Source organism: Conger conger, chromosome 16 (assembly GCF_963514075.1).
Source record: "Conger conger chromosome 16, fConCon1.1, whole genome shotgun sequence".
NCBI lineage: Eukaryota > Metazoa > Chordata > Actinopteri > Anguilliformes > Congridae > Conger > Conger conger.
The window spans coordinates 19696177-19716485 of record NC_083775.1 but is presented as its reverse complement, the minus strand read 5'-3'; the positions used below and the strand labels follow the sequence as shown (position 1 = coordinate 19716485).

The 20309-nt window shown below is 44.9% G+C and overlaps 1 protein-coding gene across 1 annotated transcript in view; it reads right to left on the bottom strand.

The window, feature by feature from the left end:
• kcnt2b (potassium channel, subfamily T, member 2b) overlaps nt 1-20309 on the bottom strand; it is a 57842-nt gene that overhangs the window by 35030 nt on the left and 2503 nt on the right. The window contains exons 2-4 of the mRNA XM_061223765.1: nt 2180-2259; nt 1678-1780; nt 395-448 (exon numbers count right to left, since the gene is read on the bottom strand). Coding sequence (XP_061079749.1) covers nt 395-448; nt 1678-1780; nt 2180-2259 — 237 coding nt within the window. The remainder of the gene's footprint in view (nt 1-394; nt 449-1677; nt 1781-2179; nt 2260-20309) is intronic.

Below are 20309 nucleotides of genomic sequence, written 5' to 3'. Positions count from 1 at the left end.
GAGACCAAGGGTTCAGAGATGGGGGGGGGGGGGGTGAGCAGGTGCTGCATCCTGTTCAATTTCTGACTGCTAATAAAATACACACACCAGTCAACAGCATCTAATGAAACGTTTTGTAGCTTTCGGATCACAACATTACATGAAAGCATTGTAACTTAAAGGTTTTTACTAGGGTAATTTATGTTTTATCAGTTACTATCCATCCATATCAATGGACTGGAACTAATAAAATATCAAACAACAATATCAATACAAATCATATTGTTATTGATGTTCCTGTAATAAATTTAAAAGGGGAAAGAGTGGGGTGGGAAACGTTCTACCCCTTCCTTTGAAGTAGTTTTTGGGGTGGGTGACCCCTGTAGAAATGGCTGTTTTCAGTGAGGGTGCTTACCAGTCAAACTGACCCCAAGGCTGTTCAGACGAGTTCCGCTTGGGACAACCCCAGCTGCACACAGAGAGGCACACATTAGCATGCTGTCTGGTTGACGAGACAACAACTCATGGATTCCGGAAGGGTCTTGCGATGTAATGAAAGCCTATGTTTTGCTTCTTTATTTCGCCTGGGCTTGTTTAATTCAGACTTGCGTGCTGAGAATCTGGAACTATGCATTACAGATGAAGAAGAGCTCAATAGCTATGGCTACCTGCACTTAAATATATTGACCAATACACAGTGTCCCTTTTAAAGGAATTGCATAAAGAGTATAAATAAATAAATCCTGTCACTCTCACACATACTCCCCCTTCTCACATTTCTCAATTTCTCACTTCCACCCTTTTACTTCTCATTACATTTATATTTAGCCATTTAACAGAAGCTCTTGTCCTGGGTGACTTACATAAGAGCATACATACAGTGCTGATGCATCATCAGTAAGCAGGGTCATAAACCATCGTAGTAGCCAAGCCATAATCTTGCACTATAAAGATATAAAGCCTAGCAGGTGCAAGAGGGAGATAGAGAATGCAGTAATATTAAGAGGCAAATGGGTAGGAAGATATGGTTTTTCATTTATTGAGGTGGGGGTAGTAAAGCCACGCTAAGCGGTCAGCATTGGATGAGACCAGGTGCAGTTTAAATGGGGGTGTTCAGTCTGCAATGGAAGATGGGCAGCGGATGGACAGAGGGCAGTAGGCTTCCTCCCCTCTCTTTCTCCTCCAGACCTTCTCTCTTTCTTTTTCCACCCATCTACTGTCTTCACAACATTTAGTGGACGCTTTTATTCAGAACAACTTACAGAGCTTGCATTAGTTACAGTACAGGTACATACAGTGCAGTCCGTAAGTATTTGGACGGTCATGCCGTTTTTAATGGTTATAATTTCTACGCGGTTCACTCCATATGGATGCAAATACCCTCAAATTAAAGATTTGCATCCATATAGAGTGAACTGTATGGCCCTTTAAAATGGTGTGACTGTCCACAGACTGCACTGTCCACACCACGCACAGCTGGATGTTTTTTTACTGAAGCGGTTCAGGGTAAGCACCTTGCTCAAGGGTACAGTGGCAGTGTCCCCCTGGGAATCAAGCCTGAACCACGTTCCTCCTTCCATTTCGCCGTTTCACTGCTCTCTTCCTCCTTTCTCATGCACTCCCCCTCTCCCAGCTGGCCTTTCTCTCTGCCCCTGCTCCCCCCTTTCCTCCCTCTCTCCCTCTTTCTCTGTTTCTCACCATCCCCCTCTCCCTTCTCGTGGGTCATCCAGCAGAACTCTGATGATGTACAGCAGGCAGCTCAGCACCTTCAGGGAGAAGTTAAACAGCCGCACCCTCAGACCTGTAGGAATGAAGACCAATCAGAGCAACAGCCCTACACAAAGCAACCAATCAGGCAGCGAGAGCAAGCCACAATGTTGCCATGTGTCACTAGCCAACAGCAATCGTGGTCATGGGACCAAGTGTGACATCACAGTCTGAGTACACAATTACCCTTCAGTGAGGGATGAATGAAAGAAAACATTCAGGGCCCTCCAAACATCCACGTTTATGTACATGCATGCACACACCCACACGCACACTTGTGCACACGCTTGCACACACACACACACACACACACACACACACACACACTCACCCACTCATGTACACGATTGTTCACACAAACACACACACACACACACACACATGCACACGCTTTGCACCCCAACACCCTCACAAACCCCTTTACAATCCTTACTGGATCTTTGGTTTTTGATGAAGAATAACTTCAGGCGCTCCTTGAAGGTGTTTTCATTCACATAGAACTCTACCTGCACTCTGAGAGAGAGGGGGAGAGGGACAAAGAGAGAGAGTTAAAGAAGTGCAGAACACTATCAAATAAATATGTTATTATTTTAGATCAAATTATGTTTTGCCCTCTTAATGTCTGCCTTCTTAACTTGTATCTCTCTTAACCTCTAATTAGACACAGTACTCCCTCAGATACACACAAACACAAATAATCCAACATACACAAACATAAACACAAATTTGCGCACATACACAAATAATCCAACATTCACAAACATAAACACATACATAAACGACACACACATACACAAACAAAAATAATCCAACATGCACACAGAAATAAACCAACATTTACAAACATACACAACATACACAAATCAACATTTACAAACGCACACAACACACACAAACCAACATTTACAAACACATACACACACACTCACAATCAAACATTTATAGATCATTTATCAAACAATTGTCAAACATTTATAGCACTTTTATCAAACATTTATAGAGCATTTATCAATCATTTATCAAAGCGCGTCTGCTTTCCTCCACTGCACCAGCACAGGGAGGGGAGAGCAGGACGGCAGACATCACAGCTGGTTCCCCATCCTGCTTAAATGGTGGAAATGGACAAACAGTAATCCAATTCCCGCAACTTGGCCAGTGTGTATGCATTTGTGTGTGAGTGTGAGTGTGAGTGTGAGTGTGAGTGTGAGTGTGAGTGTGTTTGTGTTTGTGTGTGCATGCGTATATGTGCTTCCTGAAGGAGTCTCAGCCGGAGTGAAAACAAGACCCCATACTGCGGCCCCACAAACACTTCCCTACAGCCCCCAGTGATGCTCTCTGTTGCTATGGTGACGGAGCAGCAATCCCCAGTGGTCAGAGTCTTATCAAATACAACTTGGGGCATGCACGTGCAGAAACATACACAAGCACACGCACACACACACACACACACACAGATAGAGTCAAACACACATAGAAACAGACTCACACACAAACACAGATGGAAACAAACACACAGGGATGTTATCTTCGGTAGCTGGTGGAAACACATACAGCATGTCTAAGATGGGCTCTCAGAGCTTGCTACTGATATTTAAACTGCATGACTGACTATGGTCAGTCAACAATCTGTAGAGATAATGAAGCTTTATGATGTGTTTTTATTGTATTTACTGTGCATTATAATTGGCCCAGACAGTTGTTATGCATGATGTAGGATATTTTGCTTGAAGTGTATTTTCTTGCTTTAGACCACAAACCCCTGAGTGCCTGCTGTCAGCAATTATAAACCCAGCAGTTTGTTAGAAAATCAAAATACCAAAAATATCCTTCATCGCACACAATAACATTCCGGGCCAATTGAAAAAATTATCCAAATATGAAATGTAAAAACAACTAATTGAACCGTTCCTTTAAAGAGAAATTCTTTAGAAATGTTTGATATTTGAGCCACGGAGGTGCATGGCTAAAGTAACGGACCTTGATGCAGGCAAGGACTAGGGGTCCATTCCTGGTCCTACCGAAACATAATTGGCTCGGCGCTCTGAGGGCGGGGGGAGGCACGGGGGGGTTTAGTGAGAACGCCGCATGCAACAGCACCCCGGGCGCCTCGGAATCACGGTTGTGGATGGGACTATGTGGCTTAGAGAAGGCGTGTCGTTCACCTGATCCATCTCAGACACACTGACACACTCTCTCACACACACACACACACACACACTGACACACTGTCACACTGTCACACACACACTCTCTCACACACACACGCACACACACTGACACATTGTCACACACACACACTGACACACACACACTCTCTCACACACAAACACACACACACTGACACACTGTCACACACACTCTCTCACACACAAACACACACACACTGACACATTGTCACACACACACTGACACACACACACACTCTCTCACACACTGACACATTGTCACACACACTGACACACACACACACTCTCTCACACACACATACTGACACACTGTCACACACACTGACACACACACACACACACACACTGACACACTGTCACACACTCACACACACACACACATACACACACACACACTGACACACTGTCACACACACACACACACACACACGGACACACTGTCACACACACACACATTGACACATTGTCACACATGGGATTAGATGGTAAATGGTTGGCATTTATATAGCACCTTTATCCAAAGCCCTGTTCAATTGAATTCACGCATTCATACACACACTGACACACTAACAGCTCGTCAGGAGCATTTTAGTGGTTAGGTGTCTTGCTCAAGGACACTACGACACACCCAGGGCAGGATCAAATCGGCAACCCTCCGACTGCCAGACGACTGCTCTTACTGCCTGAGCCAATGTTGGAGTAGTTTTGAGCCTGTGAATCCCGCAGTCAGCAAAGGGTTAAATATTGGTGCGAAGAGCCGGCCTGTAATTGCGGGGTTAATTGAGCTGTAATTATCAGGGCCGGGGGAATAAACGGCTGGAACTGGAGAGTGGCGAGGGCTGCCTTCGCCACTGGAGAGATCCGTTACATTTTGGGAAACTGTGGGGCTAATTACCTGCCTGGTGTTGGTGATGTGAGCAAGGCCACCTCCGCAGAGGCAAATTCCCCTCAACCAGAGCAGGGCCTGAAGCTGGGGGGACTGATGCAATCAAACAGCAAACTGCTTTAGCCTCCGTGTAAAATTGCTAATTAGCTTTAGGCAGCCTGTACGGTTCTGACAGCCTAGAACCCTTCAGCAGATAACAGCATAGCTTGCTGCTATTCTCTGGATTCTGTCATGTTTTCAAAACAAAAAAACCAAAAAAACCAAACCTTGGTTAATTAATCCGCTGCAGTCGAGGGATGGCTAGGGCTGGTCCCAGAGGGCCTCAGGGTTTTATTTTCACTTTAAAATGAGCCGCAGTGTAGGTGAGCCTATCAGTGCTGACTCATGGTTAGCTTTCATTCTGCTGCTCTATAGCAGTAGTCACCGACCCTGTTCCTGGAGATCTACCCATCCCGTAGGTTTTCATTGCAACCCTAATTTGCCACACTTGACTCTACTAATTAGCAGCTCAACAGGATCTCTAGCTATTGATCGAGGTGTGCTTTGTTAGGGTTGGAGTGAAAACCAACAGGACTGTAGATCTCCAGGAACAGGGTCGGTTACCCCTGCTCAATAGCGGTAAGTGCTTCACGTTGCCTCCACCGGCTGCTTTAAATGGAAGTGATCCAGGTTGAAGTGAGGGGCTTGGCTCACGTGTCTGCGTTCCCCAGCTTGCAGGCACACTGGCATGAACATGGCGGAGCCCCCCAAAGACACGGCGGCTCTGGGGACTCCACTGCCCCGGCCTCCACACAACGGCTCACACCAGTGCCGAAAGCCTGACCGTCCAATCGCTTCTCACACCTGACCAGGAACAAACTGATACTGGTTCACGCCCGCTCCTGTGGCAGGCGTCGGGTCTGTTTGGCCGGCAGATCTGAATCCCTGATTCTTCCGGGTCAGGTAGCTGCAGTAATAGCATCGCAGCTCCCGGCATCCTGTGCCATCTCAGCTGCAGTTTGTCACATGAGCTTTTCGTCTCTCTTTCTCCTACACTCTCAGAATAAAGGGTTATCTGGCTTGTCCGCATAGAGGAACCCTTTTTAGTTCTTTATGGAACCCTCTATCATAGTTGTAAAGCATGAAAGCTCCCAGACAAAGAACCATTTTGCCCGACAAGGAACCCTCGAACTAGATAGGGTTCTTCTATGGAATCACAGGGCTTCTTTTGGAGCCATTGTTTCTCAGTGTGTACAATGCAAATGTTAGAGACAAAAGTAACTTTTGTTGGACTTTGCGCCTTTTCTGTTAGCTTTTACGACCATTTAAGACCGCTTTTTACATGGATGTTTCTCTTTGAGCAGCAGCTGGTGCAGCTTGATCGTTTGTTTTATTCCGGCTCATGTTCCAGAAGAAAAGCGTTCAGAGTGTGGACTGCTGTGTGAGCATACATCAGCCACACCCACCCTGTGCCCCCCTCAGCTCCTCCACGCACAAGCAGAGAAGGAGAACGAGAGAGAGAGAGAGAGAGAGACAGGTGGAAGAGCTGCTCCTTTGCTCTCCTGGCTGATTCCTCTCCTCTTTGTGCCCCACAGAGACACCCTGCTGGGAAACACTTTCCTTTCTCTCCTGGAGTGTGTCGACTGTCGCTCGCCTCACATCCCCAGCTGCTCCTGCAAGGCTTCAGTTTCCCTCTGAAAATGGAGGCCGGCGCCAATTCTAAATCCTTTACTGACATGACATGACATTTCAATACACTGCAAATGTGTCATGAAGTCATTTACATAATCAAAAAAACCTGAGGCTTGTTTCATTTCTTACTAGGCCTTTCTCCATCCATCTTTTCTCTACTTTCTCTTCACTGTTCTTCCTCTTTTCCATCTCTTCTTCTTCTCTCTCTCTCTCTCTCTCTCTCTCTCTACACCAAGATAAGACCAGGCGAGTATAGCCCTTTTCTTTCTCATCTCTCTGTTTACGGTCACTCCATAATTCTCTCCGTTTCTCTCCTGCTCTCCCCTGCTCTCCATCGCTCTCTCCTCTCCTCTCCTCTCCTCGTTACATCCGCCTCCCCGGTGGGCCGTATGTAACTTGTTTTTTTTATTGTTGCCAATTCCGAGCTCGTTTTGGAATTGAGAGCCACTTGAACCTCTGCCCTGCGCGACTTTTCTCTGGAGGGGATATTAAACCTGGAGCTCCGAAGCAGGGCGGGAAAGCCGAGCCAGCCTTCCGCAGCGCCGCCGTCGCCGTGGGAGATTGAGGCCGGCCGTTACCGCGCGCGTTAAGAACAGACAAAACGATGATTCACTCTACACGCAGGGGAGAGGCCGACGCTACTCCCGCCCCACTGAGCCTCTCAGCAAAGCCGCCGGGTTGGAGGAAACCGCTAATGGCCATACGGGTAGTCCTAATTACTGAAGCTCAGCAGCCAATCAAGAGCTTGCGGGTGCCGCCGTACTGGTTGTCCTAGTAACGGAAGCTTGGCAGCCAATCGTGTTCCTCCCTGCCTCGGCATGCAGAGTCAGTGACTCAATCACATGTTTATTAACTTCTTATTTAACCTTTATTTAACACGGAATACCCCCCATTGAGACCAAAATCTCTTTGACAAGGAGGACCTGAAACTATTCCAGGTGCAAATGAGGTGAATGATGTTTAAGCTGCGGAAGCTGTTGTGGGTGTTGTGGATAGTAAAGGCTTTGCTTAAGGGGTCTTCCCCAGCTTATCTACAAAAAAATCATCAGACCCTACACCCCTGCCAGACCTCTTCATTCAGCCTCCACAGGCCGCTTGGCACCTCCCCCTCTCCGAACCTCCACCTCACGCTCACGACTAATGTCTGTTCTGGCTCCACGGTGATGGAGCGAACTCCCCGTTGAGGTCAGACACACCTCTTCAAGAAGCACCTCTCCCCATCCCTCCCTACCTCCCTGTGAACCTTAATTGTTGTCTCTGTGACTTGCTTTGTGTATCGGTATTTTTAGTTGGCTAGGTAGCAGTGTTTGGATAGTTAACTTTGGTCACTTTTGCTCTGTTGTTTGTTTCTTTGTAAAAAAAATAATAATAATAATTGGCCCTCGTCCTTATCTTTGTTGTACAGGTAGCAGTTGAAATTGTACTTCCCTCTAGGGTCTTTCAGCGAACTTATCCCTGGTTATGGGTATGCACTTTGTTGTACGTCGCTCTGGATAAGAGCGTCTGCCAAATGCCAATAATGTAATGTAATGTAATGTAATACTACAGGGCAGACCCGGATCAAATACATAATTGTTTTGGATTCAAATACATTTCCGTGCTCGACTGATCTTGCCTTGAGTAATTAAGCCAACCAAAAGGACCTGAAAGCCGGGTTTGAGCATTTCTAGCAGTTACAGGTGTGTCTAGCTCCAGTCCGAAAAGGCCACAGTCTCTGCTGGGTTCTGTGCTGCCCTTTCCATCAGCAGCCAATTCTAGCTCTTTCAAGTAATTCAAGCTCTTTAGCCAATCAATGACTTAAATTAAGCAATTGGGTGCGGGAACACCTCAAAAACCAGTAGACACAGCGGCCCTCCAGGATTTAAGTTTGTGACTCCTGGTCTAAAGAGTGTGTTGGATGAGACAGGTGTAAAATCAGTGAGAGGCGTTATATGTTTAACAGGCTTAGCTGACGTGACACGCGTAACGGAAGTGACAAGCGCAACGGATGTTACCATGGAGACGGGTGCAGTGGGTATGACAGCCGTGACCGGTGTCGCAGGCACAACAGGTGTGTCAGGCGGCTGTCTGGCCACGTGGCCACTTGGGCATTCAGGTTCAGGTTTGAACTTCAGTGAACATGAACTTCAAGACAGCCTCGAGTGAACAGTGGAGGGGGGGGGGGGCAGGGGTAATTATCCCAGAGTGTACCACCCTCAGAGACGCAGGTCGTTGTGACCCTGAGACACACTTCAGCCTTTAAAACGCGGAGAGAAGAAAGGAGGCACTCCTCTGAGCCCAGAGACACGTTCCTCTCCTGCAACACGGGGCACCATAAACTTGCTTTACTTCAGCTGTTTTTCTGAAATTATGCTTCCATTTTGCTGCCAGTATTAACCGTACAGGCGTCTATGTTAAAATAATATTCACCAAGGATCACAGAACATCTCTGCTCTACCCTGCAAATACTGCTGTAAAATTCATGAGCTGAAGAAATGAACATTGCAAAGTTTTAATACATGTATATGAAATGTGTACCGTGTTTTGTTTTTGCTTACTACTTGTGTTATATGTGTGCTGTAAAGGATCATTGTATCTGATTGTTCACGCAAAAGCAGATGTTTTGGTATGAATACTAGTAGTGGAAGTATATTCTGCAATTACTAACATGAGTAATTTGTTTTCAAAACTGAATTTTGGAAACGTGTGGAGGTCACAGTTTCAGAAAACCAGTCCTGAGCTAACTAGACGGACTGAAAATTGACTTGACTTGTTGTTGGCCCTTATGAACCCACTCACTGAACCAGCCAGAGGAGGATAGTCTCCCCCATACTGCATACGAACATGGTACCTCCCACAATTTCTCCCACTCACTGAGCCAGCCAGGGTAGGATTGTCTCCCCTACTGAGTACGAGCATGGTACGTCCTGAGGTTTCTTCCTGTATGGCATCCAGGGAGTCGGAACGGGTACCGGAAATGCTGTGAAGCGTATTGCGAAATTCTCTGGAAAATTAATGAGTAATATCCATAGATCTAATCACAGATCTCTGGAAGAAGGAGAAAAGATATGACAGAAAAGGACAAACCAGCTAGTGTGTGCCTGGGGGTGGGGCATGCCCCGTTTTCCTGAAGTAGACGCTCACCTGCGTCCTCGTCTTAAAAAGTGACGGATTGCTTTGTTTATGAAGAGGGAGATTAGATCAGCAGCCAGTTCGGTTTAATGCGCACTCATTCAATTATTCTTGAAATATCTCTTAAGACATCCAACCATTTTCCTTTTTGAAAGCCAACGACCGAATGGAGGGGGAAAAAATAAAAGAAACCTTGTTGCAATTCCCTTCCGTGCTATAAAAACGGCTTCAGCCCTGGGCCGTGTCATATATGTGTAGGCTGCTGTTGTTTGGGGAAAAATGAGGGAAAACCAGCTGGATAGCTGGGAAACTGCAGTGACATCAGTGCCTGCAGTGCAGATATCAAACAGGACAGCAACCCTGGTGAGCAGGATATTAGAATTAATTTTCCATAAACTGTTTACAACGTTTACTCGCTCCCTGGAGCTGACTGATTGGTGGAATGGTGGAATGAGTCAAATCCTCAATCTTAAAAAAAAAAAAAAAAATCTATATTTTTGTTTATGCTTTTTTCTTTTTTCTTTTTTTTCAATCAATATTTTTTCTGTTTGGTGCATTGATGGATGCTAATTCATGCTGACTCATGGTGCCATCTAAGGAGTGCAGCCACCTCCTCTGGTGAGCCACAAGGCCTGGTTATAGTTATATACTGTGTGTGTGTGTGTGTGTGTGTGTGTGTGTGTGTGTGTGTGTGTGTGTGTGTATGTGTGTGTATGTGTGCATGTGTGTGTGTGTGTGTGTCACCTGCGCCCTCTCCCACCTCTCTGATGAGGAAGCAGACAAAATGAAAGTGATCATTTACAGCAGAGGAGCAGAGCGACACTAAGTAAGTGTGTTCAATAGCCTTTTACTCACGGCTTCATCTGCTCCCTGCAGCGCTCCACACTTAAATCAACCCTGCTTCCTCCTTCTTCTTCCCTTCTTTCTTTCACCCTCTCCCCTTTCAACTCATCCTTTCTTATTCCCACCCTGTATTCACCTCATCCCCCTCTCTCTCTACCACTTTTCCCTATGTCTCTCTTTCATACTCACCAGTCTGATTTCAGCAGTCGCTTTGTTATACTCTCTCTCCTCCCCCCACTCTCTGACTCTCTCTCTCTTTCTCTGCCTCACCATGCCATTCTGCTGTTTTTCTCTTGTTCTGTAAGTCTTCAGAAGGCCTACATTCATCCAGATAACCCTGGCCTGACGACACCCCACCCCCCTGCAGAGGTAGTGGGGGTCAGTGCCCTGTCCGCAGCCCCTGGAGCCTGCGGCAGGATGTGGATGTACAGACACATATGTTAGCCTGTGATTGTGTTAGGGGCGTCTCCATACGTTCCACAGGCAGAGCAGACGCTCTCCTTCAGCCGTCTCCTGGGGGCCTTGTCAGATCTAAATGAAATTCCTCCGGCATTTTCAGCCTAATCGGATTGCGAAAGGAGTAGATCAAATTACAGTGAGAACCAGCTCTGCAAAGCCTGGACCCTGTGCAGCACAGAGATTTGGTAAGCCCTGCGGTTCTCTCTATGTAGCACAGAGATCCTCTAAACCCTGCTGTTCGATCTGTAGTAGAGAGATCATCTAAACCCTGCTGTTCACTCTGTAGCACAGGGATCCTCTAAATCCTGCTGTTCGATCTGTAGCAGAGAGATCCTCTGAACCCTGCTGTTCACTCTGTAGCACAGAGATCCTCTAAACCAGGGCTCGGCAACCCTGGTCCTGGAGAGGCGCAGGGTGTGCTGGCTTTCGTCTCCACCTTAAAATAAGCAACCGATTCAGACCCAAGAAACCAGGTGAGGTCAGTTTACTGTGTAATCAACGGCTTTCATTGATCAATTAATGCCAAGTAACAACGAAAACCAGCACGCCCTGCGGCTCTCCAGGACCAAGGTTGCCGACCCCTGCTCTAAACCCTGCTGTTCACTCTGTAGGACAAAGATCATCTAAACCCTGCTTTTCACTCTGTAGCACAGAGATCATATAAACCCTGCTGTTCACTCTGTAGCACAGATATCATCTAAAGCATGCTGTTCACTATGTAGCACAGAGATCCTCTGAACCATGCTGTTCACTATGTAGCAGAGATCCTCTGAACCATGCTGTTCACTATGTAGCACAGAGATCCTCTGAACCATGCTGTTCACTCTGTAACACAGAGATCCTCTGAACCATGCTGTTCACTCTGTAACACAGAGATCCTCTGAACCATGCTGTTCACTCTGTAACACAGAGATCCTGTGAAACCTGTTGTTTTCTCTGTAGCACAGAGACCCTGTAAACCCTGCTGTTTTCTCTGTAGCACAGAGATCCTGTAAACCCTATGTGTTCAAACATAAACACAAGTCAGATGTACAGTTTGGTTTGATTACAACATTACAACATAATTATTGAGAATGTTCTAATCCCATATTTGTGACCTTTGACCTGAAAGAGTTAAACACCTCAGTTAATTTGCTAAATAATTGCCTGGACTCTCTACATGACACTGAAATTGAATTGTTATTATATGGCGATGACCTTGGTCCTGGCAGTAAAGTTAAAAAAGACTACAGTATCGATTCTCCTGAAAGGGCTGGGTCTAAGTGGAGCAAGTTCAATTGAATCTTTCCCCCCCCCCCCCACTCTCTACTGGATCACATGAAAAATGACAAATACCAGGGGCCTTTCATCTAGCAGTAAAGGCCCTGAGAGAGAAAGCCAAAAGAGCATTTTACCAACCTCAGAAACGATTCGAATTATGACTAAAATTAACAGTGTATTACATCCAGCTAACGACCGTGTGATATGGGGGTGAGGTGTGAGGCTCTGTTAGCAACAAGATTATTCTAAATGGTGAAAAAATACAGTTTTTTTAAAAAGTCCTTAAAATCCACTGAAACACTAAACCGTGTGGTTTAAAATTGGTGTTTCCCTCGTGAACATTTAAATGAGCAGTGAGCATTTTAACAATAGGGGGTTCCCTGGCGTCATGGATACATTTCCCATCTGGCAACCTGCCACCTATTCATCCCCTGATTTAATTGGCTTAAACATTGTTCTCTCCCGAGCATTCTGGCACAAAATGGCAGCCGTGCATCACCCAAGTGGTTGGGGTGCATTTCTCCCTCATCACTGTAAAGTGCTTTGAGTGTGAAAAAGGGCTATATATACGTGCAATGAGCTATCTATTTTGGATACATAAAAGTCATCTTAATGTCTTCCTTTCCAGAAGCGTATTCTCAATTGGATCAGCTGGTTCTGATGCTCATTAATCTGCTAAATGTTAACGGAATTATCCATACAGAGCTTCTGACCAACAGTGCTCCAATTATAATAAACCAATTATACATGAAATTGAACAAAATTAACAAAACAAACTGAATTGCAATTACAGTATGCTGAGCAAGCACAGGTCATGTGGTCACAGCCTGGTCATTGTAACAAAGTAACAAAAATCTCCAAAAATAACCAAGATCATAGATCTCTGTGAAATGGAAGCCTGGCTTCAAACATAATTTCTCCTTAACTTTGACTTATGAATGTTAGCATTACTTTTTTTCCCAATGCAAACACACTTTGAGCAAGTTAATTATAGTGATCACTAGACCTGCCAAACTGCTCTTGTGAAGCAAAACATAACTGCATTGGAGCCAAAGTTAAGGATAAATGCTGATTAAATTCCGGCCAGAGACACTTTCCTGTGCAGGCAATAGATTTAAATTTCGTAGGTCTTCTTTCAAGAAATATAACAGTGCTAATTTTTTTGAGAAATGATACTTTGACTCACACAGCTTCACCTGATGCTATATACAGCGCAGTCTGTAATTTTGTATACATCAGGCTGGGTAGATACTCTAGCTGATAATTACAAAATGACACCCTCATTACTATAAGATGAGATCTAATAATGAGAAAGCATATGAATAAAGAGATGGTTCACTTTTTGTGTTGTTGTTGCAAGACACTTTGTATGCACAGTGAATGATATGGTACAGAGATTTCAGGCAGCCAGCTTTACAATGGCTGTGGTTTAGGGGCATTCAGGAGGCCCTGATGTTAGGCCTCCAAAGGCTGCACGGATGAAACTATTAATTCATGGCATTTCTTCTTCTTCTTATTATTATTATTAATTTTGCGCAAGTACTTCTTTCCATAAGTACAGTCATCTCGGGTTGCATGTGCCATAGGGAATAGTTCCAAGCAAGAATTAGATTAAACATAATGGAAATACTAATCTGTTAATATATGCACATACAATCCTGTAGCACATCACAATATTGCAGTCTAGCAATAGCATTTCACCTCTATCCAATATGAACACGCTCTCGTCAAAAGATCTTGCAATAAATAGATAAGGGGTTCATCTTGCAATTAGAAGATTTTATAGGGATACATCCCATAATTATGAGATTGCATTATCGTTGTCTGGTTTAACATTTGCTTTATTAAAATTGTTCCCCACCTCCCCAAAGCTTAAGTATGTAATTGTTGTCTGCATCTCTTGTGTTTTGACCACACGGTCTAATATCATGCAAATGAACTGACCTACTGTACTGAATTAAAGAAGCAGAATGGACAGAAGGAAGAGAACAGGGAGGGAGAGATTGAGAACGGTGATTAGACTGGTTTATTGTGAGGAGATGTGCTGAAAGGTGTGTGTGATTGGCAGATGTGCTTGATTGGTTATGACACTGCCCCGTCCCCTCATGCTGTTTATCTCCGGATAAACCCAACCCCCATCCCTCGCTCCCTCTCTTCACTTCCCTCCCCTCCTCTCTTTTGTTAATTAGCCTTTTTGTTTTGTGTTTTATATGAATAGTTGAATGCCACTCACTGTTCATTTGTCAGGCCTGCGGTAAAGATGTGGCTGCTATACCCTTGTTGACCTTCAGCACCAAAGGCTAAGAGCGTCCTGCTGACAGTTAAAGAGGAAGCCAATTAAATGCAATAAACAACTCTGTTTTGAGTGTAATTTAATCAAAATACTTGTTAAAGGATTGTTTGTGGGGATCGTATGGCACACTTTGTATGACTCAGCCTATTAATCAACTCTCTCTCTCTCTCTCCCTCTCTCTTGCTCTCTCGTTCTCTCGCTCTCTCTCTCTCCCTCTCTCTCTCTCCCTCTCCCACGTGCTCCCCCTCCCTTCATTCTCTGCTCTTCGGGGGAGTCGGAGAGAGAGTGAGAGGAGGATCAGAGCTGTGGAAAGTCAATAGAAGCGTATGGAACAGAGGCTAAAGGCCCTTATTTGTATGATAATCCTCCTGTGCCGTCACCCCTGCTGAGACGAGCACTCGTGCGCAGAGAAAGGATGCGTCTCATTAGAGTCCGCGCTTGTACAGGAAATGCACGCGCTCGTGCTGAACTGTTCACACGTGTCCTTATGATAGGAACATTACTATAGCTTCCTTCAGGAATCCCACAGTGAAATCATACAGAGGGTGCCTGCGTGCATGTGCGTGTGTATGCCTGTATGCGTGTGTATGTGTAATCGTGCGTGTGTGTGTGTGTGTGCATGTGTGTGTGTGTGTGTGTGTGAGAGTGTGTGTATGTGTGTGTATGTGCGCGCGTGTGTGTATGCCTGTATGTGCGTGTACATGTAATCGTGCATGCGTGTGTGTGTGTGTATGCTTGTATGTGTGTGTACATGTAATCGTGCATGCGCGTGTGTGTATGCCTGTATGTGTGTGTACATGTAATTGTGCATGTGTGTGTGTGTGTGTGTGTGTGTGTGTATGCCTGTATGTGTGTGTGTGTACATGTAATCGTTTGTGTGTGTGTGTGTGTATGCCTGTATGTGTGCGTACATGTAATCGTGCGTGTGTGTGTGTGTGTGAGTGATTATAGGATTTTATGCCATATTATAAATAAAGCTGCTTGCATTCTAACAGACATTTTTGACAAAATGAGTTGCTGTCATAAATATGTTGTTCATAGGGCTGTTTGACAGGATTTTGATATTGTACACTCAGAGTACTTTTAGAGTGTCTGTCATTTTGATCTATGAAGAACTGCCCTGCATTTCAGTTTTGCTGTGAAAAGGATGTGAAAGCTTTGAAGCTCCATATCTCAAAACTACTAGCAGATAGAACCTTATAATTGCAAGGTCACGACTGGCGTCTCTGAAGTATTCTGGCAGTATGCTGGCTGATGATTGCGGATAAACAGCAGTAATATTACAGATATCAATATCTACCCTGATCTCTGCTGTACTATATACTCTACATAATCCACTTCTGTCTGGAACATACTGAGGTTCTGCATGCTGAAGCTCGTGTACTTCTGTCTGGAACATCCTTAACTCCTTAATACTCAACAGCATCTATTTATGTCTGGAACCTATGGAGTTCCTGGACACTGGTCTGACATAGCTGAGCCTCGCAGTGTAGCAGTGGGACAAACACGTTCCCGGGAGTACTATATCACGTGAGATTTACAGGTGTGTAAGATGCGGAATCCCCACTTTAACTCCGTGTAACCACCTTTTTAGGTCTGAGTTATTTTTAATAAATCAAGCATATGCAAAACTATGGAAATGATCTTAAGATTCCGTTTAAGTTTAAATCCAATAATTGTTTTTAAAAATAAGGCCCCAGGCTTTCTGACCAGAGCTTGCAGGTTTGATTCCCATGTAGGGAAAAGCTAATGAATGCTACAAAATTCATGGTAAACATAAGAAATACTGAGTAAGCAAATGACAGTTTACTGAATGTGTGAACTGAGGCTGTTGGAGAATATGGCGTTATCAGTAAAATTTAAGGTTTAAACTTTCCGGGCAATGGAGCAGATGTATTAGTTTAAATAAATAATGTTCAATTGATTAATTAAAAGAAGTCAATTTTGCACAATTTCCTCTAGGTCCCTGAATGCCACCTCTGTCCTCTGCCATTTTAATCTGGCCAGAGGGCTTTCTCTCCTGACGCTGTGGAGGCGACCCGCTCAGTTCTCCTACTGCATGGGGACCAAAACAACAAACAAAAAAGCACCACCACAGGGAAAATACCTTAATATTCTATAAATCTGGGAATAAATGAACTCGATTCTCACAGATGGAACGCAATTAATGAGAGAGCGTGCAGGCATGGCTGGCTTTCCCCTCACTGCTGGGAAAACAGAGTCGCCTATGTCATTATTTCCAGCAGAGCTCATTTTAATTCATTGTGTAAACTATGGACATGTTGGCAAAAATACTGTGTAAGTATTTAACAGCATTGAATTTCTTCAATTTAATATTTAATTTAGTTAGGCATTTAAAGTATAAAGCTTTTTTTTATGAGAAACATTTTTTGAAGGAAGAAAAATAGCTGTTGGTTGATGAGTGGGTGTCGGAGACCACAAAATGGATCGGGTTAATAAATGTTTTCAGGATCTTGCTGATTTAAACCAAGCAGTGGAGAGAAATATCTGTGCAAATCAGATGGTGAATGACATCTCCTGGTAGATCCATCTGATTACGGGGTTCACAAACATAAGAAGCATTGCTAACATTAGCACTACCCTTAACCCTGGAGAGACTAATATTATGGACTGAGCACACTGGTAAGGCAAGCTAGGCAACCAGCAAGGAGCTGAAATTATAATACAATAATGATAATGCCTAATAGAAAATAACTCAAATTGAACTACAAAAAGCACTTGAACTGAGTCACTGAACTCTTAAGACACAAATCCCCTGAGTCAGCAACACCACCAAGTCACTGAGAACCATAATACCAGTGATTCACTAAACCCCTCAGTCACAGAGCCTCTGAGTCTTTAAACAGCTGAGTCACCAAACCCCCAAGTCAATAAACCCTGAATCACTAAACCCCCATGTCACTGAGCCATAGTGAACATAACTGAGTCACTAAATGACTTGAGTCAGTAAACCACCAATGACAGTCACTGCACTGCACAGGAACTACAGTCTACAGAGAGGGTCAGAGTCCAGGAGTAATATAGCTTGTTTAATTGCAAGAAGATTATTATTAAAAATCGAAAACTGAAATCTCTCATTTATATAAGTATTCAGACCCTTAATTCAGTACTTTGTAGAAGCCCCTTTGGCAGCAATTACAGCTTTGAGTCTTCTTGGATAAGTCTCTACAGGCTTTGCACACCTGGATTTGGGCAGTTTATCCCATTCTTTCTGGCAGAGCCGTCAGATTGGACAGGAAACATCTGTGAACTGCCATCCTCAGATGTCTCCACAGATGTTCTATGGGGTTTAAGTCTGGGCTTTGGCTGGGCCAGTGAGAGACGTCCTGAAGCCACTCCAGCATTGTCTTGGCTGTATGCTTCGGGTCATTGTCGTGCTTAAAGGCAAACCATCGCCCCAGTCTGAGGTCACGTGCACTCTGGAGCAGGACTTCAGTATTTGGCTGCATTCATCCTTTCCTCAATTCTGACTAGTCTCCCTGCCCCTGCTGCTGAGAAGCACCCCCATAGCATGATGGATGCAGCCATCACCATGCGTCACCGTAGGGATGGCCAGGTGATAGGCAGTGCTGGGTGTTTGCTAGATCTAGTGCTTGGAGTTCTGCCCAAAGAGTTCAATTCTTATCTTATCAGACTAGAGAATCTTTTTCCTCATGCTCTTGGCAAATTCCAAGCGAGCTGTCATATGCCTTTTACTCAAGAGTGGCTTCTGTCTAGCCACTCTACCATAAAGGCCTGATTGATGGAGTGCTTCAGAGATGCGCGCCCTTCCGGCAGGTTCTCTCTGCAGAGGACTGCCGAAGCTCTGTTAAGAGTGACTGTTGGATTGTTGGTCACCTCCCTGACCATGGCCCTTCTTGCCCTGTTACTCAGTTTGGCCAGACAGCCAACTCTAGGAAGACTCCTGGTGATTCCAAACTTCTTCAATTTCACGATTATTGAGGCCACTGTGCTTCTGGCAATTTGGAGTGCCACAGCAAGGATACTGAATACTTATGTAAACAAGAGATTTCAGTTTTTTTTTTCCATAAATGTAAAAAAATTCTTAAAACATGTTTTCACTTCCTCATTCTGGGTTATTGAGTGCAGATTGATGGGCAAAAATGGTAATTTCATCAATTTAATATTAAATGTAGGGGGCAGCCTGTAGCATAGTGGTAAAGGTACATGACTGCCAGCTTGAGCAGGAGTTCTGCAGGCAGAAACGTGTTCTTAATGAGAGAGGTAAAAGGAGAAGGGCCAGACTGGTCAAAGCTGACAAGAAGGTGACCGCAACACAAATAACCACACATTACAACAATGGTATGCAGATCTCTGAACACACAATGTGTCAAACCTCAATGTGTATAGGCTACAGCAGCAGAAGATTAATGAGTCTAAAAAGTCCTAATATAGTGCTCACTGAGTGTGTGTGTGTGTACATGCATGTGTATGTGAGTGTATGTGTGTGCATGGCTGAATTTATGTTTATGTTTGTATGAGTGACTGTATGTGTGTGTACATGCATATGTATTTATGCATGTGAGTGTGTGTGTGCGTGAGTGCATTTATGTTTATGTTTGTATGAGTGAGTGTGTGTGCATGCATGTACATGCTTGTGCATGTGAGTGTGTGTGTGCGTGGCTGCATTTATGTTTATGTTTGTATGAGTGTGTGTGTGTGTGTGTGTGTGCGTGTGTGTGCGCGCACGCGCGTGCGTGTGTGTGTGCGTGGCTGCATTTATGTTTATGTTGGTATGAGTGTGTGTGTGCGTGTGTGTACATGCATGTGTATGAGTGTGTGTGAGTGTGTGTGTGTCTGGCTGCATTTATGTGTATTTTGTCTGTGCGTGTGCGTACTTGCTTTGAGACATAAACAGAGTGGCATCTCGGCTCTTAAGCGGCGGCCCTTAATGACGTGTTTGCGGAGCCGTCGTTAATCGTGAGCCGCTAAACGTCAGAGCCTCTCCCGAGTGCCTCTGCGGGAGGAACATTCAAGCCCACACAGATCATTCCAGAAGAGGCTCCACTGCCTCCCCGTCGAAATCCGGGGCTTAAGCGGGTAGCCAGCGTGACGATCGGTGGCCTTATGGCATGTTTTAAACATCTGCTCTGCTTCCACCCTTCAATCCCACATGTCCAGTCCCACAGCCATCAGCCCCCTCATCTTCTGCTAGCACTGGGGTATCCAACGCAATACATCAAAATAAAATGTATCTTATTTGGAATGGCCCCCAAATGAAACATATTCCCGAAGGAATATCTGCACCATATTTCCAGTGTGGACAAATGGAAAAATTGGATACTAACAAGGAGTGAGTCCTCACCAGCTCAGCTCCCCATCACAGTAGTTGCAGTAGCAATGTTTTGCCACAAAAGGGGGAGCAGGGCATCACCAATCAGTCATTAAGGGTGAGTTTGACCTGAATCAATTTGAGTTGAAAATGGATGCCGTTAAACACACCTTGACAGGACTCGCGGAGAGTCATGTTGGGTTGGAGGAAAGTGGCGTCTCTATAAAGCTTGCACTCGGTGGATAGGCATTTCGTAGTGTCTAGCTCAATGAATTCTCCAGCTGTGTTTTTTGGATTCCTTTCATTGATTCTCCAATAAATAAAATGCTGCGTTGGGTGTGGAGATATCGGAAGGGGAGTAAAATCAAGAGATTCACAGAGCTGTAATCCATCTGTGGATGTACTCCTGCTGTATCGCCGGCATTGTTACCAGCCTGTGGCATGCCTGTGTCTGCTGTGTGAAGAGACGCTGAGGGCAGCCCCCTCACCCCTGTCCGTCCGTCCGTCCGTCTCTCTGTCTCTTTACCCCATGCTCTGGTTTCAGTTGCCGGTCCAGGACAG